Source organism: Denticeps clupeoides, chromosome 15, assembly GCF_900700375.1.
Source record: "Denticeps clupeoides chromosome 15, fDenClu1.1, whole genome shotgun sequence".
Taxonomy (NCBI): Eukaryota; Metazoa; Chordata; class Actinopteri; order Clupeiformes; family Denticipitidae; genus Denticeps; species Denticeps clupeoides.
The window spans coordinates 15,364,085-15,390,358 of NC_041721.1; the positions used below are offsets into that span (position 1 = coordinate 15,364,085).

The 26,274-nt window shown below is 42.7% G+C and overlaps 4 protein-coding genes across 7 annotated transcripts; 3 read left to right on the plus strand and 1 right to left on the minus strand.

Annotated features, from left to right (window-relative positions):
• The first annotated feature begins 372 nt into the window (after positions 1-372).
• LOC114764550 (uncharacterized) lies at positions 373-3,831 on the plus strand. Its single transcript, XM_028954257.1, has 4 exons — positions 373-617; positions 1,647-2,393; positions 2,474-2,506; positions 2,621-3,831. Exons 1-4 carry the CDS (start codon positions 602-604, stop codon positions 2,668-2,670), a joined length of 846 nt encoding a protein of 281 aa, XP_028810090.1. The 5' UTR covers positions 373-601; the 3' UTR covers positions 2,671-3,831.
• Positions 3,832-4,060: 229 nt separating this feature from the next.
• osgep (O-sialoglycoprotein endopeptidase) lies at positions 4,061-7,340 on the minus strand. 2 transcript variants are annotated; one of them, XM_028954254.1, is made up of 12 exons: positions 7,260-7,340; positions 6,820-6,952; positions 6,582-6,701; positions 6,052-6,227; positions 5,826-5,921; positions 5,680-5,729; positions 5,496-5,574; positions 5,312-5,377; positions 5,031-5,121; positions 4,855-4,930; positions 4,489-4,587; positions 4,061-4,249 (listed from the first exon to the last, which is right to left on the minus strand). In XM_028954254.1, exons 2-12 carry the CDS (start codon positions 6,932-6,934, stop codon positions 4,210-4,212), a joined length of 1,008 nt encoding a protein of 335 aa, XP_028810087.1. In that variant the 5' UTR covers positions 6,935-6,952; positions 7,260-7,340; the 3' UTR covers positions 4,061-4,209. The 2 variants fall into 2 exon arrangements, with proteins under 2 accessions (XP_028810087.1, XP_028810086.1); XM_028954253.1 differs by having other exon boundaries at positions 7,039-7,325.
• Positions 7,341-7,546: 206 nt separating this feature from the next.
• Positions 7,547-10,051, plus strand: apex1 (APEX nuclease (multifunctional DNA repair enzyme) 1). Its single transcript, XM_028954256.1, has 5 exons — positions 7,547-7,653; positions 7,944-8,054; positions 8,169-8,329; positions 8,861-9,053; positions 9,141-10,051. The coding sequence occupies exons 2-5, from the start codon at positions 8,000-8,002 to the stop codon at positions 9,653-9,655; spliced, it is 924 nt and encodes a 307-aa protein (XP_028810089.1). The 5' UTR covers positions 7,547-7,653; positions 7,944-7,999; the 3' UTR covers positions 9,656-10,051.
• Positions 10,052-10,594: 543 nt separating this feature from the next.
• Positions 10,595-25,309, plus strand: LOC114764537 (uncharacterized). 3 transcript variants are annotated; one of them, XM_028954234.1, is made up of 23 exons: positions 10,595-10,933; positions 11,671-11,873; positions 13,219-13,323; positions 13,397-13,492; positions 13,593-13,703; positions 14,353-14,479; positions 14,566-15,049; positions 15,857-15,915; positions 16,007-16,262; positions 16,349-16,542; positions 17,311-17,533; positions 17,658-17,836; positions 18,074-18,335; positions 18,458-18,588; positions 18,845-19,106; positions 19,196-19,305; positions 19,417-19,651; positions 20,142-20,281; positions 22,483-22,732; positions 22,958-23,082; positions 23,163-23,421; positions 23,495-23,637; positions 24,344-25,309. In XM_028954234.1, the coding sequence occupies exons 1-23, from the start codon at positions 10,897-10,899 to the stop codon at positions 24,412-24,414; spliced, it is 4,062 nt and encodes a 1,353-aa protein (XP_028810067.1). In that variant the 5' UTR covers positions 10,595-10,896; the 3' UTR covers positions 24,415-25,309. The 3 variants fall into 3 exon arrangements, with proteins under 3 accessions (XP_028810067.1, XP_028810068.1, XP_028810069.1); XM_028954235.1 differs by having other exon boundaries at positions 10,596-10,933; positions 18,074-18,323; XM_028954236.1 differs by lacking the exon at positions 10,595-10,933 and adding an exon at positions 10,957-11,583.
• The last annotated feature ends 965 nt before the right edge of the window (positions 25,310-26,274 follow it).

Here is a 26,274-nt window from a genome sequence, read left to right on the forward strand (position 1 = left end):
ACTATAAACGGACGGGCACTGGAGTCTTGACTTGGACTACAGCCCGGCGACTCCTGGTTCACGCCTGCTGACTAAGCCTGGCGACCCCTGGTTCACTTGAATCACCGCCGGGGTTGAAGAAAAATTGCTAAAATGTCATTAACAAAATAAAAAAAAAAACGGTATAGTGTTGCATCTGTTCATGTACCCTCATTAAACAACACTCCGTTATTTAAATAACATTGCATAAAGGAGGGTTCGACCTCTTCTACGATCCTAATTGTGTTTAAATCGATGCGACATCAAGTTTCGATCGGCCGCTCCCTCCGCTTACTAACACGTAAGCTAATCACGTCGACCGGGAGCAACACGTGACACACAGCGGAAGTGGACCGAGAGTCGTCGTTCTTGGCCCGCAAGCCCCGCCGGGTTCAGTGTGTGCTCTGTGGACCCGGGGTGGTCTTTTCCCCGCCTCGACATACGGAAGCCGTACGCGCTCTCTGTCGGCCGTTGACTCCACTGCTTCCGTGTGGCCCAGCTCGCGTCGTCAACACGCCGTCCGTCCCCGAGTCGTCTTCACGCACCGAGGTTTGAATTCACCAGGGAAGGCAAACGCAAAGCTATGCATATTAAAACAGGTAAACGCGTTTTGTTTATTTAACCCCTTTGTGCGCACTCCGCGCTTTTATGTGGGACGTTAGCATGACTTCGCTTAGTAACTAGCCGACGCTAATGTTTAGTAGAGTTTGCGGTGTTGCGTGTAGCAACGCGGTCGATCGAGCCGGGCGTTTGGTTAAACTTTTTTTTTTTTTTAACAAAAGCCGCTTAAGACGCACGTCTTTAGGGCGCACTTTATTCCCGGCGCGCGTTTTGTAACCTTTTTTGGGGGGGAGCCGCGCTGTGAAATGGACGCCGCCGGCGCCTGCTAGCGTTAGCCAGATAACGTTGTCGGCCAGCAGCCCGGCTAGTTATTCCGCCCGAATCCGAACCGAAGCTGAACTACTTCATCGGTGGTTCGGCGATCTGACCGGCGTGAACATTTTACGACTGTATTACCCCGCGTTCGTCTCCCACGGTGGGGTGACGTTAAGTATCGAGCTAACCTTCGGATTCGGGCGGCTGGTGGTGATTCTAGAAAGACTCCGTTCGGAGAAGTTCGAGGAACGTTTCCGGCTTCTTCGGCGACGAATCGCCGGGTTTTGTAGGATTAAATTTTTGTATTATTTTTGCATTTGTCTTGACGTGTAACCGCACCGGTTGCTTCACTTTTGTGCCCACTGCCACGCTACTCCGCGGCGTCTCTCTCTCTCTCTTTTTTTTTTTTTACGACTTTTTAATTCAGATTGTCGGTTACCGAAACACGAGGTCGTACTCGCGTGTGACTCGATGGTAACTTGAAAGCACGTTGTAAGTCGCTCTGGATAAGGGCGTCTGCCAAATGCCGTAAATGTAAATGACTCGGACTACTAGCATGTGTCGCCACGCAAACGTGCCAGACGCTGTAAACGATATATACTTAATCGGTTCCTAAAGGGCAATTTAACAAAACCGGGTTAAACGACTTTCTCTTTCCCGCCCAGTCGAACGCGGTCCTGTGTAAGTCGTCGCGGTGCGTTGTGGGTACGTGGCGTCTGCAGAGATGAACGGATGGCCGATTCTTTCACCAGGCACTTGGGAGACCAACAACGCAGTGTGCGAGTCGGACCGACTGTGTGACTCCGCCGGGCTCGTTTCACCCGCCAAACCCGAACCACACATCCGCAACCGCCACCTCTCCCCGGGCTCTGGCAGTTGTGGCGGAGGGGGAAGCGGGTGCGCGGCCGCCGTGGACAAGCTGCTCCAGCAGGAGGGCCCCCTGACCTGCGCCGACCACGTCCACCCGTTCCCTTCCGGCCGCGACCGGGAGCGGCGGGCCCAGAACAAAGGCAGGGGTCCGCGGCGCGACAAGCCCAGGCCGGGAGGCCGGGCCGCGGTCCAGAAAGCCAGGTGGGCGGAGGACAGCTTGGCGCTGCTCAAGCCGCCACCGGCTTTTCCGGTGAAGGACAGCCCGGCCAAGCTGCAGCCGGCGGTGAGCTACGCCTCCAAGGTGAAGGCGGGCGGCGGCGCGGCGGGGGGTTCCGAGGAGCCCCCTGCCATTGGCGTGCTTCTGCAGAACCAGTGGGGACTCAGCTTTATCAGCGACGGCCCGGTGGAGACCCCACCCTCCCCGGCAGCACCGTTCCCCCCCGCTCCCCAGCCTGAAATCAGTCCGGTCTTTGGAGCAGGCCCGGCAACCACAGACATGGATGCCGAACGGCCCGTTACCATTAGACCCCCGTTTTCCATGGAACAGTGCTGTCAGCATGACGAAAGTTCCGGAGAGCTGCTGCTCAACTGTCGTCACTTGGTCGAGGCTATGCAGTACCACACGTTAGGTGAGTTTGGCCTTTTCCTGCACGTTCTAGAAGACAGCAGTGTATCATACGCAGTCTAACTCCTCTTCATGTCTTTTCAGAATGGGACACTATATGCCGGAGACAGAAAGAAGGTAAGGCCCATTTTGAATGTTCCTAATGGTCTTGTTCGTGAGTCTCCACGGTGCGTCTTGTAGAGCAGGCTTAAGAGTGCCTGTCAGTAACAAATGTTCCTTCGGCTCTTTCAGATCCAGTAAAAGTGGTCTGGTACAAGCACTCTCTGGAGAAGCCAGCCTAGCAAGAGAAGACCTTCCTTGACACGCAAATACATATACACGCGCAGACACACACAAGATAGAGTTTAATAAAGCTAGAGTGAGCATGTTTTCTATTATATTCCCTTCATCTGCCCCCCCCCTCAATTTTCTCAGATAGGGCCCTACCATGACACACATTATCAATTTTAACTTTTTTTTTTTTTTTTTTGTGCTTATAAAACTTGATCATTTGACTACTGCCACCTGCTGGCATGGGTTCACTCTTCTTTTTGTCTATTTGTTCTATACTGTTTTTCTTTTTCCATTTACCAGATTTTTTTAAAAAGCAAACTATACTGTCTTAAGTCTGCCACTCTTCATATAAACTCAGCAGTATCCTGCAACGGGTTTTCATGGCTTTTACACTCGGAGGAGGAGAACTTGTTTTATGGAAGATACTCTTTGTTTTATAACTCTACACCACAAACATACACTGCGCTCAGGTCAAAGCCCACACTGAAACACTTTAAACTCATCCTTTGAGGAGAGAAAGATGTCCTGGACTTCTCAGTTGCCTTACAACAGAGCCTGCCTCAGTGAGCTTGATTCCCTTCTACATTTACACAGAAAAATAAGACAACCCCCCCCCTTTTTTTTTTTTTTTAAGAAAAAAATGATAAATTTACATCCTTTAAAAAGCTAAATTGCTATTAAGAACTGTAATTTTATTGTAAGGAACTGCAGTTTTTATTATAAAGATGTCATTTGTTTTAGTCCCCTCTGATGTGTGAGTGACCAATCAAGCACTTTCTTACCCATTGTGATTGTGGACATTTCTTAACGTTTCTAGCTTCTGATTGTATTTTGAAAAGCACAAATTTAAATAATTATGATCATCCCCCTCTTAATTTCAAATGCAATATATATATATTTTTTGTGGTGGTACACTGGGAATATGTGCACACATTTCTTAGGAGTTTACACGGGTGCAGATTGCACAGTATGGAAGCATCCTACTGTAACATTGGATTGTACTTTTAATTTATTTTTATTTCTTTTGCATTTAAAAGAAAAAGAAAAAAATTACCTTCTGAATGAATGTTGATTGTATACCCTGTCGGGGGTTGCTGAGTCCGCGAGTCTTTATGATTTCTAATTTTGGGTTTTAAAAACACACTGGAGGAGGATTTGACATTACATGAACAGTATTGCATAATAAAAATAACTTACCAAAGCAAAATGGAAGGCTGTTTATATCTGCATGGCATTTTCATATTGTCTGATGTCCTTGTTTTTTTTTTTGTTTTTTTTTTCTTCTCCAATGCTCATGTTATGACATTTCATTGATTTCAAATTTAAACCATTCACATTGATAGACGCAAAACCTAGATATTGGCAACCACAAAGTATGCAAACTGAAGATCCGACTTGGTGAGTGTACAGCCTTGATCACAATTTATTGAAATGTAAAAGAATTGAATTTGGTGAGAATAACATTTGGTGAATAATGACAGTGTACAAGGCAAAATGATTGTGACACAAATATATTTACATTAAATTTTTTATGTAAAGAATGCCTCTTAGTCCCGCCACGTAACTTCCACTTCATCTGTTCGATACCTGTAAATAACCACACACTGTCATCTGCAAACATAAATGCAAAATCTCAATTTATTCTAATCAATCCTGCAAGGCAACACATTTTAACTTAGACCTATTTACTTCCTTATAGCATCCTCTCACTAAAATGCCCATTCAGTTCTTTTGAAATGATATCATGTGTCCGTATACTTTACTGTAATGTACTTATTTTCCAGTTGCATTTAAAACGGTCAGCTGACAAAATAAATCACATTTACCTTTGCGTAATCCAAGAGTCGGGCATCTTAGTCACATGACCGGAGCGGAACATCTCCCAGCCAGCCTGTGCGATCATGGCTCCATTATCAATACAGAACCTAAAAAGTAGAACTTTTCAGTAAATAACAGCTATGTGGTGTTCGTTATGTGTACGTGTGGGTGGTAGTAGCCTATAGTTCACAACTATGAACCATAAAGTCCACAAAGTCACAGGCTCAAACCCCACATAACTACTACTGTGTCCCTGAGCAAAACACTTAACCTTGAGTTTCTCCAAAGGGACTGTCCCTGTCACTACTGATTGTAAGTCGCTCTGAAATACTGTATTATAAAATGGACGTGGGTGTTAACAGGTCCAGTCTCACCGCTCATCAGTAGCAAAAAGTTTAGCTCCTCTTTCCTTACACATTGCGTCCATCATTTCTTGCAGACGCAAATTGCCTAAAACAGAAACCAGGGCTACTTTATTTCATTTTTTATGCAAACTAAAATATTTGTTTGGAATTACATGTGTTGTCATGTGCCATGGATGAATACTTACATCCCACACCTCCAACAATGAGCACTTCCTGAGAGCCACAGTGGGCCATTGCTCTCTCTGTAATCTCCACCAACATGGAAAAGAGGGTTTCCTGAAATGAACGGGATTGCTTGCAACACAATGTTTCTTTATGGATTCCTCACATGGGTGGGTGTCACATTTGATGTAAAAGCAAGTGCTTCTTTGCAATTAGCCAAGAGAACATACAGAAGTCAGTGGCATTTCAAGCCCAAAATAGCTTCCCATGACATGGGGCAATCAAGCTGGCTTGCACCACTTACTTGCAGAGAAAAGCACAAGTCTTCAGCTGTGCAATTTCCAGAGTCTAGCATTTTATGAGCTGCTTCCTGTGACACGTACAGACACAATTACAAGATTGTTTTTTTTACATTTTTATTTTGAACTTGCAGCCTACAGTTCATCTCTAGTTATCAACTTATCAATTATGATTTACAGACTGCTCACCTCAACGTAAGAGAGAATTCCTGAGAAAGACACATCCATTCCCTTCACCGCATAAGGGAGCTCAATATATTGAGTGCCCCTAAATAATCAAGTTGCATGACAGACACAGTAAAAATACAGTGAATATAACACACTGTATAATATGTATTTATGCATTACATTTGTAGAATGCAAACTCACTGACTTCTTAGCCATTTGCTCAATGTTGTAACCAGGGCTGGGATCGTTGGAAATCTGCGGAGGGTGGAAGTGGTGCATCTTTTAAATGTATACTAATGTATATCCATACATTAGTATACAGTTTATGGTTATTGCTCTGTGTGTACTTACTTTAAGAACTCTTGCAAACCTGTCAAGGCAGTTTCCCACTGCAATGTCAATGGTCTCACCAAATATTCGGTAGCGACGCTCAGAATAGGCAATCACCTAAAAATGCTAAAGTTATTAAATATATACATATAGCATGATAAACATTGTTGAGTTGCTCTGGATGATGATGTATGCTAGATGCTTAATATGTGTAGCTTAATTATTTACTTATAACCAACATCTTCACCTGCGTGTTTCCACCACTAACATACAGTACGGTGGGATCGCTGGCATGCGTAATCAGGCGGCCCATCTCAATGTGTCCAATGCAATGGTTGACACCAAGAAGTGGTTTCCCCCACAACTGGGCGACTGTACGTGCCACCAAGGCCACTGTCACGAGAGGAGCACCCATACCTGGCCCTGAGGAAAGAAATGCACATGTCTGATGTGCAAATATTAACAAAGACACTTCAAGGTATACATAAATGGCGCAGTGGTGGCCTGGAGGGTAGGACCTGTAATCGATCTCCCACACACGGTGACACAACGAAATGTCCTCTGCTTTTAACCATCACCCTTGGTGAGCAGTGGGCAGCCGTGACAGGCGCCCGGAGAGCAGTGTGTGGGGACGGTGCTTTGCTCAGTGGCACCTTGGCGGTTTGAAGATTCAAACCAGCAACCTTCTCATTATGGGAGCCGCTTCCTTAACCGCTAGGCCACCACTGCCACGACTAAAAATAATATGACTACAATATGATTTGTTTCATTTTCTACCTTTAGTATACGCCACACAATCGATATCTGCAGGCGTTATCGCTGCTTCATCAAGTGCTTCTTGGAGGACTGTCAGAATAACAGCACGGTGATGTCTGGCCGTCTCGCTCGGGAGAAAACCTGATGTAAACACGACTGTCAGTGACTGAATTCATGCAGGATATGTGGAACTTGAGGATTATACAATAATGTTTTGCGTTGGATTAAAAAAAAAAGAGAGAAAAGGAAAAATCTTGACCTTGACCAGGTGGAGTGACATAAGTACGTCTAGGATTGGACAGGACCTCTCCATCTCTCACAATGCCTACACCAATCTTGTTCGCACTCCCTTCGAAGCCGATCACCACAGTCATGGTTTCTGCAGAGAAGGGCTGGAACCATAAACACGACATTAGAGTCCGAGAAGCAGTCTTTCACTGTGTTGTAACCGTTGTATCGTCACACAGACTTAGATCACCTGTTTGATACTGTTAGTATGACTGTGACGTCACGCCACTATGCGCCTCCTGCTTAGTTCTCAGGTCTGTTAGTTTGTTTGTGTCGAATGATTTTCCATTAGACACACGTACTGACTTGTGCCATTAATAAAAAAAAAACGATGTAGTCGTATGTGACGGAGCAGCACAAGCTTAGCAGTTATACCTGGACGTGATATTACAGTCAAAACACACGACTTACGCGTATCGTTGTTTCTTTATTTTAATGTATTGTTTGGCAGTGATGTAACTGCAACATGACCACAGACCACCGCCAAAAGACAGGACCCTACGGGCGCTCTCGTACGTTCCCTGGACGAAAAATAATAATAATTAAAAAAACACAGTCGTTCACAACGACGCGAGTCTCAATAATACTCGTGTCGCATATTGATACTCTACAGATGACCATGCCAATAGCGATGATTTTAATCAACGAACAAACGACCTGATTTCGATCGGGCAGAATTGCGGACACCTAAAGAGCAGAACACGTGCCAGTGTGCGAATCGGCTCTGCTCTGCGCTCAAGTCGCTTTGTTGCAGCTGAAGTGCTGTGGCGTCTGGTTGTGAATGTGCGTGTTTTAACCGCGAAAGGTGGGTAAAAGACGCCTCATCTCCGCTTGCTCGGACAGCTGTGCACTTTTACATCGAGTACGGTGTTGCGGTTTATATAGCACCTCATAGTCTACATATTTACAGGCGGCCATTATTAATTATTATTTTATTTAGGACCGTTCACTCGAACTTGCAACAGCCGTGCGCGGTGTTCGTCTTCGTTTTCATTTGCAGGAGTCGGTATGCAACTTTAGGGCCTGTAACAGTTCCAAAACGCGCAGCTTCTTCTCATTTTGCATATGCACGTCTTGTATTTTTTCTCCCTGCAGTGCTGCGTGTTTTTCAGCGTGCGTGTGTGTGCGCGTCTCGTCTCCCTCCTGGAAATATGTCAAAACGAGGGAAGAAGAACGAGGAGGTGGCGGATAGCGACAATGGCACCGGTATGAACTTTCCCTGAAGGTTTGCTGCTTACTGTAGAAAAATCAAGTGCAGCAGTAGTTTAGAAAGCTTTAGTGTGTGTTTTACCTGCCTAAATTGCTTTATTTTTTTTTCAGGACCTGCAGCCAAGAAAGGAAAGAAAGAGGCGGAGCCTCCCATACTTTACGAAGACCCTCCAGATAAGTTGACGAGCAAGGACGGCCGTGCTGCCGGCCTGAAGATCACTTCCTGGAATGTGGATGGACTCCGAGCCTGGGTCAAGAAGAAGGGGCTCGATGTGAGAAAATGGGAATGGGGTGCATGCATGGACTTGGGGTGGGAATCATATCGGTTGTTCTGTAGGTAATATTATGATGTGCTGACATATTGATTATCATGAGTGGATGAATAATGATATAGAGTAGGGCTGTCAGAAAATGCAATGTATCGCAATATTTTACGTGGTGAAATTGTATTGATGCAGGTACATCAAATTCAGTTCTACATTCAGGTACTAACATTCAGTTCTGAGTTCTGTTGTTTTTTGGCTGAATTATTAATGTAATGTGATCCATACAGATCGTAGACAGCATCTTGTATATCAGCTTTGTTTTTTTTTTACACTTTCAGTGAACTGTAGAATATTGCAATATGTACAGTATCACAATATCTATCGTTATAATCGCATTGTGAGATCTTTACCAATAAACACTTAATATATAGCTTCATCAATTATAAAAATAGTGCAGACATGGTTTTAGCAATTGTAAGCGATTGAGCGCTATTGATGTATGTATTTAAACATTTTCTTCTTTTGTATTGTTGCCAGTGGGTACGTGAGGAATCCCCAGATGTGCTGTGCCTACAGGAGACCAAATGTGCGGAAAAGGCCTTGCCCGGGGAAATAACCTCCATGCCTGAATACCCCCATAAATACTGGGCAGGCTCAGAGGATAAAGAAGGATACAGCGGCGTAGCCATGCTCTGCAAGACTGAGCCCATTAATGTCACTTATGGAATAGGTTAGAACCTCAGTGATACCCCTTTCATCTGAATCTTAATTAGTCAAAACTGATGGTTTTATGAATAATGTGATTCCACCTCCCCAGGTAAAGAGGAGCATGATAAAGAGGGCCGTGTGATCACTGCCGAATTCCCAAATTATTTCTTGGTGACTGCTTACGTGCCCAACGCCAGTAGGGGACTGGTGCGGCTCGACTACCGGAAGACGTGGGACGTGGACTTCAGGGCCTACCTCAGCGACCTCGACAAGCGCAAGCCTCTGATCCTGTGTGGGGATCTGAATGTGGCTCACCAAGAAATCGACCTAAAAAACCCCAAGGGCAACCGCAAGAATGCTGGATTCACGCCAGAGGAGCGAGAGGGCTTCACCCAGCTCTTGGATGCAGGTTTTGTTGATAGTTTCCGCGAGTTGTACCCAGACCAGGCTTACGCTTACACTTTTTGGACCTACATGATGAACGCGCGAGGCAAAAATGTGGGCTGGCGGCTAGACTACTTTGTGTTGTCTAAAGCTCTGCTGCCGAGCCTGTGTGACAGCAAAATCCGCAATACTGCCATGGGAAGTGACCACTGCCCCATTACTCTTCATATGGCTGTATAGAAACATGTCTTCCCTCTTTTTAAACAGTTAACTGGTGCTAGATTAGTAGAATAGTTCTGGGGTTAGATGATTATCAGTGTTCTTTCTACTGATATATCTCCTGTCTAAGTGAGTGTCAAAAAACGGTATCCTTTATAGTAACATGTCACTTAAATTTTGGAGTTACACAAAATATGTAGTTTGTATTTTTTGGATATGCATTAAAAAAAAGTGTCATTCTAAACATTTTTTTCTTTTAAGTGATTTGCATTTTTCTTTGCTGTATTTGTATTTTTACAAAGAGGTAACCAGATTCAAAAATAAAATTGGTTTTTGTTTTGTTGGTTTTCCTAAAATTGTGTGTACAAGTTCTATACTCACTACTGAAAAATAACACAATAAAAAATATTAAAATAATTATTAATGTTTGATGTTTCCGATGGGGGTTTCCAAAGCCATGCAGTATACAATAAATGTATATATATATAAATACAAAATATTGATCATGGTTTTCACGGCGTGACATCACACGACCTACTGGCTCAATTTTCTTACGTGCATGACACCACAGCAAAAAAATAACCTTGCTGCATTCCGAGGAATATAATGAAGTAAAAATACAACAGCGTGCGCGCTCGACAATATCCACCGTTCAGGCCGCGTGGCGTGACGCAGCACGCTGTAATATTGCTCCGGAACGGGCGCGTGAACGTTACAAGCGGCGTGATGCCGCGAACTTGTGCAGAGACCAGAATGGAGCACCGAACGCTTCAAATTAAAAGTCGCGCCGCCCGCCGCGTCCATAACTTTAATGAACCGAGTATTATTATTTTTTTAATTGTTTTTACCATTATTATTTTGTTCGTCTGCGTGCTTAATTGGACTCGACGCTCGCACTTCGCCCCGGAACCGCCGACCGGAAATGGCCGGTGAGTGTGGTTTGTGTGGGGGCCTGGCAGAACCGGATTAATGTGGTCTTGCGGTCCACCGCCAGAGGGAGAGATCTTCATTAGGGCTCTGAACCAGACCGAAGCGGATTAGACTGGAATATTGTGCAGTTCCAAAAAAAATAATACTCCATTAAATTTACATTTCATCGGGCGTTTTCCACTAACACGGGATGGCTCGGTTTACTCGCGACGCTGCCATTAATTGTTTAGTAAGCCATTAATAATGGAGCGTTTGCCAGCTCGATAAAGCGCGATTATGGACGTTTAATAAAATGCACAAGGCGCCGGGACTGTGACGCCTCCGGGACGAAGATGGAGCCGCGGCGCGTCGCGGACACCACCAGCGCGGGTGCGTATCCGTCTCCCGGTCGCGTCCCGCCGGCCGTCCGGACGGACTCGTCGTGGCGGACGGCGGGTCACGTGACCGGCTCCACGAAACGAGCCCCTTCGCGGCGACGACAATGTCGGCGGCGTCGTGCATTTCAGACGATCCTGTTTCGGGTGGCTCCTCGCAGCCCGACACGGAGGTTCAAACTGCGACGCCAAACGCCACAGGAACAATATCCTGCAGGCTGTGGGCGAGAATCGTTTTACTTCTGTTTTCCGTCCCAAAGCCCCCTCCTCCAGATTTATTTTATTGCACGGGTGTATTCGTCCCTATAGAAATGTAAACCGACGAATCAACAAACCGAATACAATTTACAAAGTCATTTAAATGCTAAACCTTCATATGCATGATATGTTTATTTATTTGTAAACTGATTTTGATTTTCGGTTTTGTGTCGTTGAGAGTTTGGGAAAATCAGAAGTTCAGTATCTAGTTATTAGATTATTTTGATGAACACAGAAACCAACTGACAATACAGAAATTTTAACTCAGAGGTGTTTATGCTGTCAACTACAAAAACTATATTCACTATATTCGTAAGTATTGAAATGTGACATGATGACCTGGATATGATGTGATGTGACCTGTTTATTGCACCATTTCAGTACATGGTAGGTTGTTGCATTATTACAGTAAGCCCTGAAGCATAAAGTGAATGAAGCAGAAGTTGATTCTTGCCTGCTTTTTCTTTTAAATAGATGACTGGCTCCCGCTGCCTTTGGTTCGATTCCTGGTCCCTCCTCTGAGGTTGCTGTCAGCAGCCATGTGGCACGTGGTACAACAGGGGCACGTGAAACACTATGGGATGCTGGAAGAGTTTGTTACATTTGTGACTGAGGCTGTTCCAGAAATGTTGAGCTATCGTCAAAGGGCCCAACTTACACTGGGTCTACGAGCAAGGGTACGTTTATTTTACATAGGAATATTGCCATTCTAAATGAACATACATCATATATACAGTACAGGCCAAAGTTTGGACACACCTTCTCATTCAATGTGTTTTCTTTATTTTCATATTATGTACTTAACAAAAAGGTGAAATAACTGAAAACACGTTTTATATTCTAGTTTCTTCAAAATAGCCGTCCTTTGCTCTGATTACTGCTTTGCACACTCTTGGTATTCTCTCGATGAGCTTCTAGAGGTCGTCACCTGAAATGCTTTTCCAACAGTCTTGAAGGAGTTCCCAGAGGTGTTTAGCACTTGTTATCCCCTTTGCCTTCACTCTGCGGTCCAGCTCACCCCAAACCATCTGGATTGGGTTCAGGTCCGGTGACTGTGGAGGCCAGGTCTCCACTTTTTGTTAAGTACATAACTCCACATGTGTTCATTCATAGTTTTGATGCCTTCAGTGAGAATCTACCAATGTAAATGGTCATGAAAATAAAGAAAACACAATGAATGAGAAGGTGTGTCCAAACGTTTGGCCTGTACTATACGTGTATTTTTGTAATATTTTGTAAAACCTATAGTCATTGTAATGTAGGCCTGGATGATATGACAAAAAGTTGATCACGGTTTAATTGTTCTGCTCGATTTTGATCATATTTGATCACTGAAATTGAAGACACCAGAGATAATAAACAACATATAACATATAAAACTATGACTATCGCTGCGCCCCTTGGCTTTGTTTTCATCCATTTCACTCTTTGCTGGCTCTACGCAGTGAACCACGTTATACTACACACACTGCGTCTGTATTCCAGACATCCCAACCTTCAAAAACCCACAAAACCTGTAATATGAGGTGAAATGCATTTTATATGCTTTTTGTGTTGCATTTTCCCTCTGCAAAGATGCTTCACTTAATCTGCACTGCACTTAAATCTTATTGTCTTATTTTACATGCACGCTCTCTCTCTCTCTCTCTCTCTCTCTCTCTCTCTCTCTCTCTCATCCCGTCTTGTGTGCGCTTCTTTCTGCCGTGCAGGCTCTTGTTTGCTTGCTCTAGTTTCCGAGATATTTCCTTCAACTTGCAGGCAACAGGGAGCTGCTATTAGTATAGAGGAGACTCCCAGAACTTCTGGGAGACTTGGGATGTCTGGCAGCCGCATGTCTCCATGTGAAAGTAACGTAGATCATGATCGTGAAAAATGATCGAGCTGAATTCGATCATCGATTGAGATTGTATAATTGCCCAGCCCTATTGTCAGGAATCATATGACATTAGTAAGGAATGTTTTAGAGGAGCAGGAATCTGACATGTCAGGACTGGTGAAAAACGTTGTCCTTTGCCATCTCAGCTCATTCTGGAACTGTGCCGTGGAGAAGATCCCGCTGATCTCAGCACTCTTAAACCCCATCTGGACCGTATCCACGCTCCGACTGTCGACCCAATGCACAGTGAGGTGTGTGACCTGCTGCGGAACAGGTGAGCGTGTTCCTGCCAGTGCAACCAATGTGGTTCTTACTGATTTACAGGCTGGTGATGAAGAGGTTGACGAGTCAGAGGTCAACTTCTTAGAGCTCGTTCAGACCCTTCTGAAAGACCCCACAGAGAGAGAGCATTTCTTCCAGGTAAGAGGAGGTGTAAGTTTATTACCAGTTAATGCTGGTAATCTGATCAGCAGTAATGTCTCTCTTTATGCCTCTGTCTCAATCTTCTGTTCACACACAGAATATTTTTCCAGAGGAATATGGTTGTAAGTATGATAAGGCGTTACAGAGGCTCATGTTGGACTTTCTTACCAGACTGGAGCAACTGCTTCCTGTGGCGGACTTCACACAGGTATTTACAGTTATCATGGAGACCTAAATGTAGGACCCACCATCACACCCTTTGTAAACTGCTTTTTGTTTTTATAGATAGACCTGGTTAATTAAGCAGCAGACATAAAAGGTTATTTCATTTGTGAAAATAAATTTATTTCTATCAGTCTGACAAGAAGTGTTAAAACATTTCAAGTCAAAGTCAACGTGATTGTCATCTCACCATATACAAGTACACACAGAGACAATATTGCCGAGCTTCAGGGATTTACAGTGTGCAAAAAGACATAGTCATAGGAAATATCACACCATACAAATACATGACAAAGGACACTGTGCAACGACCCATAATATAGTGCAGGTCGAAACAAACCACACAAGTAGCAACAATATGATAATACATCAACATAATGATATATGTAGTATATATAGTGTATACAGTATATGATATGATAATATTAATAGTGGTAATATAATAGTAATAACTTTTACCAATACTCAATATTGCTGAAATTCATATATATTTGGGCCAATATTCAATACACTATTTTAAAGATTATTTAGGGTTGATAAAAGTATACTCTTATTTGTATATGTATATTATTTATACCTATATGAAGGTTATTTTACTACAGTAGCATGAAGTTGTGGCAAACCTGCTTTCCCAGATAGTGTCATGGCTAAGCAGCAGCCCTTCAAATCTCGACCAATGCTTGCAGTCCATCCCTCTTACAAAGCAACTAAAGACTCTGCTGGAATACCACAGGAGTCTTGGACAACTCACCACTGCCACTGGTATGCATAATTATGCGCCTGTCGGTGCTCTAATTACTAACTGAGTTTCCACTGTAATGAAATTGATTTTGCTTCTTTTGCATTAGATGCTCTTCCGTCCACTGTGGATGACTACATCCTCTCTTCCCTGTCTCTCCCTCCTCTCGTCAGAGTTGTAATTGCTTCAGAACAGGCTGACCCCACTGACTTGTCAGATGTCACGCCTGGCTCTGACTACACGTACAAGCAGGATCCTCAATATGCAGTTGAGAACACAAAGGAACACAGAGACGTGTCTGATGAGGAGAAAAAAGAAGATGAAGGCTCCGAAGGAGGAGGGATCATCTCTTCTACGTCACAGCCTCCGATGTCACCGAGCCCTCCTCTTTTGGACCTCTCGCTCAAACGTACATCAACTACGACCAGCAACAAGTGTCCACCGGCAAACTCGCAGTGGAGTTCACGGAACAACTCGGTGACCAAGAAGAACTTGAATCAGACTCTGATTGGCCAGGGATCTGCCTGGAAACGAAAAATAAGCGACAGCCTTGACATACCTCTTAAACGCATATCTGAGTCTTCAGAGATAAGGTCAGATTTTACCCAGTGTCTGGCTACCTGATTCCTTCTTATTCAACTCATTTCAAATTGTGATATGTTACCATGGACACGTTATTTAATGCAACTTCAAAGATGCTAAAAATTGGAACACATCAACGATAAGCATTTTGACAGTTTGGGCAATATGGCAAATAGAGAATTCCATGAAAAATGATAAAAAAATAAGTGTCTTAAGATTCTTTAGACCTGACTTTTTTGCATTTTTATTAGATGAACCTTAAAGTTTACACAAAGTTTGTTCTGCCCTTTTTGATGATTTCTTTAATAATTTCTGACACCAAAAGTTCAAAACAGGAGACAAATGGTGATGATTGACAGCTATCATGCACCCTACCCTACACCTTCAATCTGGACTATTTAAACCCCTTTCTGTCAATACATCACATGCACAAATGTAGTGCAAGGTCCTGTTTCCTTTCTTTCTTCTACTTTGCCCCCTGTTTTTTCTTGCCTATAATACTACTATTATGTGGTACCATAAGTGCTCATCACAAACCACGGACCATGGCCACTACTAGAACAAACATGCGGATTATTACACCTTGAATTTAAGATTTCTGATTAGTGAACTAGTGAATCTAAAATTTGCTAAAATGTTTAATGCACTACATCTTACTTAGGGCCTCTATCATTTATGGAACACTATAGAATACACATAGTTTGAAGGACATTGTAGTTCTATTATTATGGGGAGAATAAAACACAAATTGTTGCATCTTCTATACATTTTTGCATTCTATGACATTTTGACTATAATCATCTCTTTCTGATGCTTAGGAACAGTACAAACATGAACACAGAATATCCCTTTATCTACCCCTGGGGAGGGTACACAGGTATGGAATCTTGAGATCTTGTCAGTTGTGGACTTCTTAATCAGGCCTGAACTTCATGATTAACAAGATAAATGTCTTTTTATGTGTTTAGACATTCAGGAACCCTTCTACCCAGCAACAACTGATGTGTCTAAAATTCCATGGTCGGACCAGGAAACCCTTAATCTCATTGATATCTGGGGAAATGACAGCATTCAGCAAAGCCTGAAGGACTGTGTCCGCAATCGCCACATTTTTAACCTCATTTCAAAGAAAATGTTGGAGCGGGGCTACATGAGAACAGCCGAGCAGTGTCATACCAGAATAAAACGTCTGAAGATGAGTTTCAAGCAGTGCTATGAAAACAAGTGAGTCTGAGGCTCATTTACAGCTTTTTGCTACTTTCTGGTATTACTGTTCCTTAATTTAGAACTTGTGGATGTTTTTGATGCAGCATCAGTGGTGCTGAAAGATTGGAATGCAAGTTTTACGACCAATTGAAACGGATACTGGTGAATGGTGCACCCGCTTCCATTCCTGCCATGTCGTATGACGACGACGCCGATGCCACAGTCGGAGATCAAACATCAACAGAGCAGGTCAATCAAGAATGTGACTGGGAGTATCTTGGCCACTCTGACTTAGAAGGTAAAGGTTTTGCCTTCTGTGTTAAAATCAGTATGTTTTAACCCCTTAAGACTTAACAAATCAGCACCATGAACAGCTTACCTGCATTATTCAGTAATTACTAGTTAATAAAGGTCCCCATTACGATAAATTCGCTTTAATTATTTAACATTGATACAAGTTGTCCTGGCCTGTCTCTGATCTTGCAGTGGCTAGAAATGGCGATAGGTGTAAAGAGTGTTTTAGTCATTCTGCTTCGCTGCTCAGAGAGCCTGGAATTTGTCACCTTATGTCATCATAAGGGCAAAGGTTACCTCCCGTTTATCATGCTTTGTCCATCTTTTCTGGAAAAATACCGAAAAGTCTTCCTGTCTACTCTGATGACGTCATTTCTGCGAGTGCCTGCGCACATCTATAGGCCTCTCTTGTCCTCGTCCCGCCTCTATCCTCCTCATTTGCATTTAAAGCTAGAGACACCTAAATGGTGCGTCCTGGGGAAATTTCATTGTGGCACTGGCTGTAATTCTGCACCAAGGCTGAATTTTGGAAAGAGACTTTAGATACAGTATTAGACCTATATAAAAGCAAAAAATTCATAATAGGGGACCTTTAATGAAGTAACAAGAAAGGCAGCTTTGAACATTTAAATTCCACCTTGTACATTGTAATAATCATTACTAGCATTGAAAATAATCACCATTCCCAATAATTATTCTCATATCAGAAATGCCTGTCATTAAAGCATATCAAAATCCAGGACATGTAATGTATTGAAACAAATATTTGCAGGAAAAAATGCCCCATGGACAGACCTTGAGTCCCAAGCCCTCATCAGCATTTGGGGAGAAGACCGAGTGCAACGGGAGCTGAAAGGAATCCACAACAACGGGCGCATCTTTGACATGGTTTCAAAAAGGATGGCGGTCTACGGCTACATGCGGACGGCAGAGCAGTGCCAGTCACGGGTGAAGAGGCTCAAGCTGAGTTGTCGACAGTTTCACGAGCACAACAGGTGAGTGAGCTGGTTTATGTTGCACATACAGAACATGTGCAGTAGTTGAAATGTCAAGTTCTATGCTATATGAAAATGCTTCACAGTGCACATTATTCCGGTCATTTTTCTTGTTCATTTTCAGCACTGGAAAAAGAGACAGAGCGGAGCGTATGTTCTACAACCAGTTGGAGCGAGTGCTGGTTAGCGACTTGCCCTCCTACGTCTCTGCACCAGAGGTTTCCCAGGACACAGACGCAGAAGACAAAGATGAAGCAGTGAACGAAGACAGCGAGTTTCCTGTTTACTCTTACCAGGAGATTGGTATGCTCTAGAGGATGCGATTCGAAAATCGTACTGATTTGTCATTAAAATAGCTTCTAGTCACCGTGGTATCATAATTAATAATAATAAAAGAAGAATATTATTCAGGTCAGATATTTTTTATTTAAATGCATACAGTAGTGTTAATTCTGCCTGGAATTTGCACATCGGTTCACATGCTGTTTTTGTTTAAGTGTTTCTACATATATTCTATCTTCTCTGATACTCCTCTTCTAGAGGCAGCTGTCAACTCCTCTGATGAAAGGAAGAAAGTGCCCTGGTCAGACAATGAGACTCTTATTCTCCTGGAGCTGTGGGGGGACGAGAAGATGCAGCAGAATCTGCGACGCTGTCCCCACAATGGCCATATCTACTCCGAAATATCAGAAAAACTGAACGCTCACGGCTACTCTCGAACCTCAGAGCAGTGTCACACTCGAATCAAACGTCTCAAGCTCAGCTATCGGCAGTGTCGAGACACCATGAAGCACGTAGCGGGGTTATTTTTCCACTGTCTTACGATAGGATAAATATAATAAAACATATCACATATTTTTATAGCTGCAAATGATAAGTCAGTTATTAAACAAAAGTAATCACATGGCCCTTTTCTGTTCACAGTTTGCCCGAGGATAAACGTGTGGACTTCAAGTTCTATGATTTGTTGGACGAAATTCTTAAAAAGCATCCGCCTTCACGCAGGGCACCGGCTGCAGATACACAGCGGGACTCGGCTACTGACTCTGAGAAAGGTGCTGTGTTTTCTACTCATTACATTAATGTGCACTGGGCACCCAAGAAACCTTCAGTATAAGGATCCATGAATGACAGATTAAACTGATCAAACTCAATGGAAGTCGACTACAAACTTTTCTGGTTCCTTTTATTGTTAAACTGTCGCTTAGTAAAACGGTGTAGGTTTCAATTTCATTGCTGACAATGCAACATTTTTGTAATGCCACTTCCTCTGATTGACAGTGTGTGCCATTTTTTCTTGTGGTCCTGAAGATTTATGTGGAACAGCCAGCTACGCAGCACCTGATAAGTCCACACCGGGATCCTGGTCCGATGCAGAGACCTTGGCCCTCATTGACATATGGGCCGAGGACGAAATTCAGAAGGCACTCAAAGGTGTCATCCACAACGGCCATGTGTTCGCCGACATATCGGAAAAGTTGCATGATTTGGGATTCTCAAAAACACCGGAGCAGTGCCGCTGGAAGGTGAAGACCCTGCGGCAAAATTTCCGGCAGTGCTACGAAAGGAAAAAGTAAGTGATGATGGATCAATTTTTTTTGCAGCTGCTTACTACAAAAAAATGCCACATCTGATTTAATTTCATGTGTCCTCTTAAATTAGATGTGGGAGAGACAAAGTTGGTTACAAATTCTATGAGCAGCTTGAACAAGTGCTGGGATATGAGGCGCTCTCCATTGATGTTTTTGATGAAAAGGAAGAGCAGGAAACAGGTCTGAGACATCCCTTCAGTCTCTAAAGGAGCACTAATTTAAAAATGTTCCAATAACATTTCTTTTTCTTTTTTTTTTTTGCTCCTTTGCTCCTTTTTTTTCCCTTATCAGTTGTAGATAATACAAAATTTGCCCCGTGGTCAGAGCCAGAGACTCTGGCCCTCATCGAGATCTGGAGTCAAAAAGAGATCCAGGAAAGCCTCAAAGGCTGTATCCGGAATGGGCACATATATGCCGAAATATCAGAGCAAATGGCGGCCATGGGGTTTGCCAAAACAGCGGAGCAGTGTCACAAACGCGTGACGAAGCTGAGAAAGACTTATCGGAGGTGTTACAACAGCATGATGTAAGTTCACACCTCGGGGCTACGAGGCACCAACTCATAAACCCAGACTAAACCTGCTATCAGCACCATAGACAGCTCCACTTTATTATTCAGTAATATTATTACTATTCGGTTATTAGTATTATAATGTATTTTAATACAGTTTTATCTGTAAGATAAAATAATAAAGTAATGGAAATGAATAATGCTGTAGGTGTCAGTTCTGGCTTGTTATTAATTAGCTCATTATAACAGTTTTGTATTGTCCATAGTGGAGGTCCATAGTGTGGTTGTTAGACCAGTATAGAAACTGTCAGTCCACCTTCTGGACCTAAAGCCCGTGGATGGTGGTCTGGTGATCCAGGGTGAATGAGGTTCAAGGATAATTCCTAGACCTGGCTGAGGGTCGATTGCGTTAAATAGTCATGTTAGTATTCATACATCGAGATCATACTATCTGGATTCGGCTTCATTTACTTATCATTCCTTTTTCTGACTTTGCTTTTCCTAGACACGGTGGGAAACCAGTGCTCTTCAGATACTTCAGGTTCTTAGAACCAGTATTGGGCAACTTGCGCTCTTCCCATGATGCAGATGCTACGGATGTGTGTGTTGACACTGTGGAAATGCCTGAGTCCGTTCAAGAAACACGTAAAAAATAATTCATTCTTATTTCGTATCTGCCACAGCAGCATAGTTTCATTGCTCTTTACAAAAAAATACTGTCTGATATCAAGCAGAAAGATCTTTATCTTTAACAAAGATTTTCCTTAGTAGCTTTGACATGCAAGCATTTAAGCTTTAGTTTTAGAATTTAATGTCCATTAAGCCTGGAAAACTGACCCTGAATATTTTGTTATGTTACAGCCTTATTCCAAAATTGATTAAATTAATTTTCCCTCAGAATTCTACACACAACAGCCCATAATGACCATGTGAAAACTGTTTTGGTTTTGGCAAATGTAAAAAAACTAATAAAGCACATGTACATAAGTATTCACAGCCTTTGGCATAAAGCTCAATCAAGATGGGAGTTCATCTGTGGAAAAAACTGTTTCACACGCCTGTCTATATAAGGTCCCACATCTGACAGTTCATGTCAGAGCACAAACCAAGCATGAAGTCAAAGGAATTGTCTGTAGACCTCCGAGACAGGATTGTCTCGAGACACAAATCTGGGGATGATTACAGAAAAATGTCTGCTGCTTAGGTGGCCTCCATAATCCATACATTCAAACCCACGAGGACTCTTCCTAGAGCTGGCTGGCCACCTAATCTGAGCAATCGTGGAAGAAGGGCCTTAATCAGGGTGGTGACCAAGATGGTCACTCTGTCAGAGGTCCTCTGTGGACAGAGGAGAACCTTCTAGAACAGGGTCGGGCAAACTACAGACTGCGGGCCACAGACTTTTTAGTCAATCCTGTCCATTTAGTCCATGGATTGTTACCGGATTGCTCATATTTATAAGTGCATTAGTTTGTCCTTTTCCTATAATGCCTGGTGTCACACCAGGTGGTGCATTATGCGTAGATAGAGCTGAAGATCTTCGCCCAAACCTGACGGGATTTTACACTGGCTTGCGCGGTAAATAAGCGGTCAAGTATGGCAAGCAGTCTGGGCCAATAATCTCCAGGTTCATGACGTGCTTTTTTATAGGTTGCAACAGAAGGTCGTAAAGATAATAAAACGTGTGAAAGTGCCGCTCTGAACACTTCCTCAACTGCGTTCTTTACGCTGTTGCGCGTTACAACAAAAAAAACAACAAATTGTATTCTAATGCTCTCAGTCCTGTGCGCTTCGCTGTCAGGACCCAGTCAGTAACACAGAAAGTCAGACCACAGCAGTCCTGGCCCAGCCGGTCCTGACAAATATTAAAAGTCAGTGTGGCCCCTGACCTAAACACCTGTTTACCCACTGCTGTTCTAGAAGGAAAACCATCTCAGCAGCTATCCACCAATCAGGCCTGTATAGCAGAGTGGTCAATCGGAAGCCACTCCTTAGTAAAAGTCATATGGCACTCTGCCAAAAGGCATCTGACAGACTCTCAGTCCCTCAGACCATGAGAAACAAAGTTCTCTGGTCTGATGAGACAAAGCTTGAACTCTTTGGTGTGAATGGCGTTTTGAGGAAACCAGGCACCTCTGATCACCAGGCCAATAACATCCCTACAGTGAAGCATGGTGGTGGCAGCATCATGCTGTGAGGATGCTTTTCAGCAGCAGGAACTGGGAGACAAGTCAGGATAGAGGGAAAGGTGACTGCAGCAATGTACAGAGACGTTCTGGATGAAAGCCTGCTCCAGAGCACTCTGACAACTTTCAGCAGGACAGCGACCCTAAATATATCATAGGAGTGACTTCGGGACAACTGGCCCAGCCAGAGAGATTTTAAAATGGCTGTGCATCCAACCTGCTGGAGCTGTAATTGGGTATTGACCAAGTATTGAGCAAAGGCTGTGAATACATATGTATATGATTTCTCTTTATTTTTAAAATTAATTTGTCAAAATATTCAGCAGACTTTTTTCATGTTATCATTATGGGGTTTTGTGTGTAGACTTCTGAGAAAAAACATGCATTTTTGAGTAAGTCTGTAACATAAAAATATGTGGAAAAAGATTCACTTAGTTACAGCCACGCTCTGTATCCATGTTTCTCAACACCATTCCTGGAGACCTGCTGTCCTGCACAGTCTCAGCAGCCCACCTGAACCAGATACCCAAGGGCTTTATACTTATTTAATGAACTGGATCATGTGTACCGGGGCAGTGAAACCCTGAAACTGAAGGACAGCGAGTTCAGAGCAGCTTCCGTCTCACTGCAAACAATGTTTTGGGTGGTCTTCTCCCGTAGAGTCCCAAAGAGCTGCCAGGAAAGCGGTGGCCGAGTCGAGCCGTAAAATGCCATGGTCTGACCGGGAGACCAAGGCCCTGCTGGAGATTTGGGGGGAGGACAGAATCCAGTACAACCTCAAGGGCTGCCTCAAAAACAAGCACATTTTCAAGCACATCTCCAAGAGGATGACTGCTCAAGGTTTCATACGGACTGCGGAACAGTGTCAGACTCGAGTGAAACGTCTCAAAGCCAGGTTTTTTAATGAAAAGTAAATGGCTAAAACATTGCCTACACATGTTTGTGCAATGTGCAAGATTTTGTGAGACCAAATTAAAAAAAAAAATCTAAACTGGTGCCTGATTGGTAAATCTGGCCTAAATGTGCTGGTAATTAGCTGTAAATTCGAAAATGGACAAAATCAGACACATTGCACATTTAAAGATTGTGTTTAAATTTGGTGAACTCTACAGTGTATGTATGTTGATCTCTTTAGGGAGGACTGTAAGTTCTATGAACAGCTGGAGAAGATATTTTATAAAGATATCTCTTCTGATGCTTCGTTTGAGGATTCAGTGAATATGAGTGGTGAACTGGAATCTATAACAGATTCTGAACCAGGTATTGATGCTCCATATATCAAATACTGGGAGTATTACATATAAGATTATGTGAAGGTCTGAATGTGCGTTTTACATCAGATTCACCACCCCCGGCCCCTCGTCAGACCTGTGACGGACCGAAGCTGCCATGGACGGACTGCGAGACACAGGCCCTCATCGATATCTGGGGGAGCGGGGAAGTTCAAGGCAGCCTGAGAGGCTGCACCAAGAACAAACACATCTTCACCCAGATTTCCCAGGCGATGATCGACCAGGGTTACATCAGGACGGCTGAGCAGTGCCAGTCGAGGGTGAAGAGGCTAAAGGCCAGCTTCCGCCAGTGCAGCGACAGCAACAGGTGAGTGTGGCAAGAATACTTCTTATGGTTAGTGAGTGTCATGGTTGATATTCAGTGTTCCTTCTCAACACAGGATCGGGCTGGAAAGGGTTGAATGCAAATTCTATGACCAGCTGTACAAAATATTTGGATTTGAGTCCTCACCTCACAATCCAGCTCCTGAGGAGTCAGCTGCCACCAGTACAGATGGGGATGCCACTGGAGATCAAGAGAACGGTGGGTGAATCGGTGTTATAAACATTAAGATTTAATAGCAGTAGTGAAGATGCTAGCAGAGTTTTAAATTTAAATACTGATTTATTTTAACTTTTGATGTTGTTCTGGGTAAGTGAACCACGTACTCCGCTCAGAACAGCTATTTGTGCTATTCTCCTTTAAGAAGTTTGTTATTTGTTCTCCTACACTACAGTATCTGATTATTTGATACACTACAATATTCTCAGTATTTGATATATGGAGCATCAATACCTGGTTCAGAGTCTGTTATAGATTCTGTCATAGACACTCATATTCATTAAGTGTGGGGGCAGCGGTAGCCTAGCGGTTAAGGAAGCGGCCCCGTAATCATTTAAATTGATTAACAAAACACTGCCTTTGTCTATCCAAACCCTCCCAGCAAGCAAGTGCAAGTTAACGCACTAAACACACATCTTTGTGGCTAAGCAATGTGTCACTTTAGACTAGTAATACTGAAATAACAGTTTTTAGTTTTTCTAATTATAACATTTGTAATGTTCACATTTGACAATATTAGGATTATGTATGAAGGTCACCTCAAACAACTTGCCTATGTTGTATATAACAACCTATATGTGATTTATAAGTAGTAAGTAGCTGCAAATATCCTATTGGTGTTAAGATAGGAATTATGAAGTAACTTTCAATATTCACCAATGGTAACGGATTACCACCGGCATTCCAGGGAATGAAGATGAGGCCTGTGTCCTGTTGGAAACCTGTGGGAGGGAAGATGTTCCAAAGCATCTGAAATGAACTAAAGCTAACAAAGAACAGAGAGTGGCATAAGACAAGAGTTAAACAAAGAGCTTTTACTTTCCAGAAAAGAAATGAGAGTAAAACTCTCCATTTTGCACAAACAAAAATCTAAAGTAGCAAATGATGCATTGAGAAGAAGAGATTACTGTATTTGTGGACTTTAACTGCCTCAATTTGCTACGTTTTCAACAATATAGTTCTTTCACTCCTAGTGTGACTTCTATTAGATGCTGACCATGGTCAGTAGAAGCACTGTAGCATTTGTCTGGTAGCTATACTTGAGTGTTTTTCCCTTTGGTCAGGGGCCTGAGACTAAACTTCCATGTAGAGGTGTGTTTGTGTTTAGATTCTCCAACACAAGTGTGAAGGGCTTGGCTTGGTGACAAAAATCGGTCAGGTAGGCAGTTCAATAACCAAGTGTGCCTCAGGTTCGCCTCTGACTTGTGATTACCGAATCCGTGTTGAGAAATCACTTACTTCAGTCTTGAGTTAAACACAGTTGGAAGGGATTGCTAACAAAAAAGTGTCACATAATGTCGATGGCACAGAGACGAAAGACCCATCACCAGGTGCTAGTAAACTCAAGCCAAAACCCCAGTGTCCAATATTAGTATTCTGGTTTAGCTGATCGAGAAATGCTATGTGAAAGTGTTTTAATATCATGTGTTGAAATATTATCATATCACACGAATACTTAAGAAAGGCCTCAGAAACCACAATTAGCCTACTGTCTGTGTTCATGTACTGTACATGGTGGAAAAATACTTATTTATGTCTGTGTTATGACTTTATTTATTTTGACCCTTTCTAGAGAAATGCATTGTGATATTGTCTGTTTAAATTGTATTTATTGTATTGATTTGTCTGAATAAACAGAAAACACTCTTTAACACAGGTTAGTGGATCTCTTTGAATTAAAAAGTATTGAGTATTTTTCAGGAAAAGGTCCTTCTGACAATTACAGTTCTTAACTAAGAGCCATACTAAACAATGTATTATTTTTACAATTCATCAGCACATTGAAATTATTCATATTTGAAATGATCAATCAGTGATTGTGCATTACCGTGAATGTGTGGCACATGATCAAATGCATTCATCAGACAAAAAAATGTTCTGAAATTCACAGAATAATCTGTTACTAACATAATACTCTTCTTACAAATACACACATATACAAATAGCAACTAAAACATTAAATAGGATCTTTGTTGTTTAATGTAGAATTCCATTGATATGACCATTTTATAAAATATTTCATAGAATCACACACTCACTAAAGTCGCCAATCCAACTAGGGTGCATGATTTTGGGTAGTGGGAGGAAATCAAAGAACCTGGCAGAAACCCTCTACAACATGTGGAGAGCATGCAATCTACACACACGTTACTGCTCCCAACCTTTTCATTACTGTCACTGCCTATAAATATGGCGTTTTAAAGGTCTGCTTACATGAAAATTTCACTTTGTGAGATTATTTAATATTAATATGAGTTCCCCTAGCCTGTCTATGGTGGTTAGAAATGGCAATAGGTGTAAAGAGTGCTTTGGCCGTTCTGTTTTGCCATTCAGAAAGCAGCAGTTCAGATGTTCAGAATCATGAATTTGTCCCCTTATGTTGTCATTATGTAGGTTACCTCCCACTTCCCATGCTTTGTTCGCCCAGAGAATTTTCCACCCCTCCCCTAAAACATTATATCTTTTATTAAATTCAAGATTCAAGATTTATTGTCAGTACAAAAGTATACACAGTATACCATGAATTGAAATAATGTTTCACACAGACACCCCCATAGTGCAATCATAAAAGAAAAATATATATGTATATACACACTAAACTATACTAACTAAAACTAA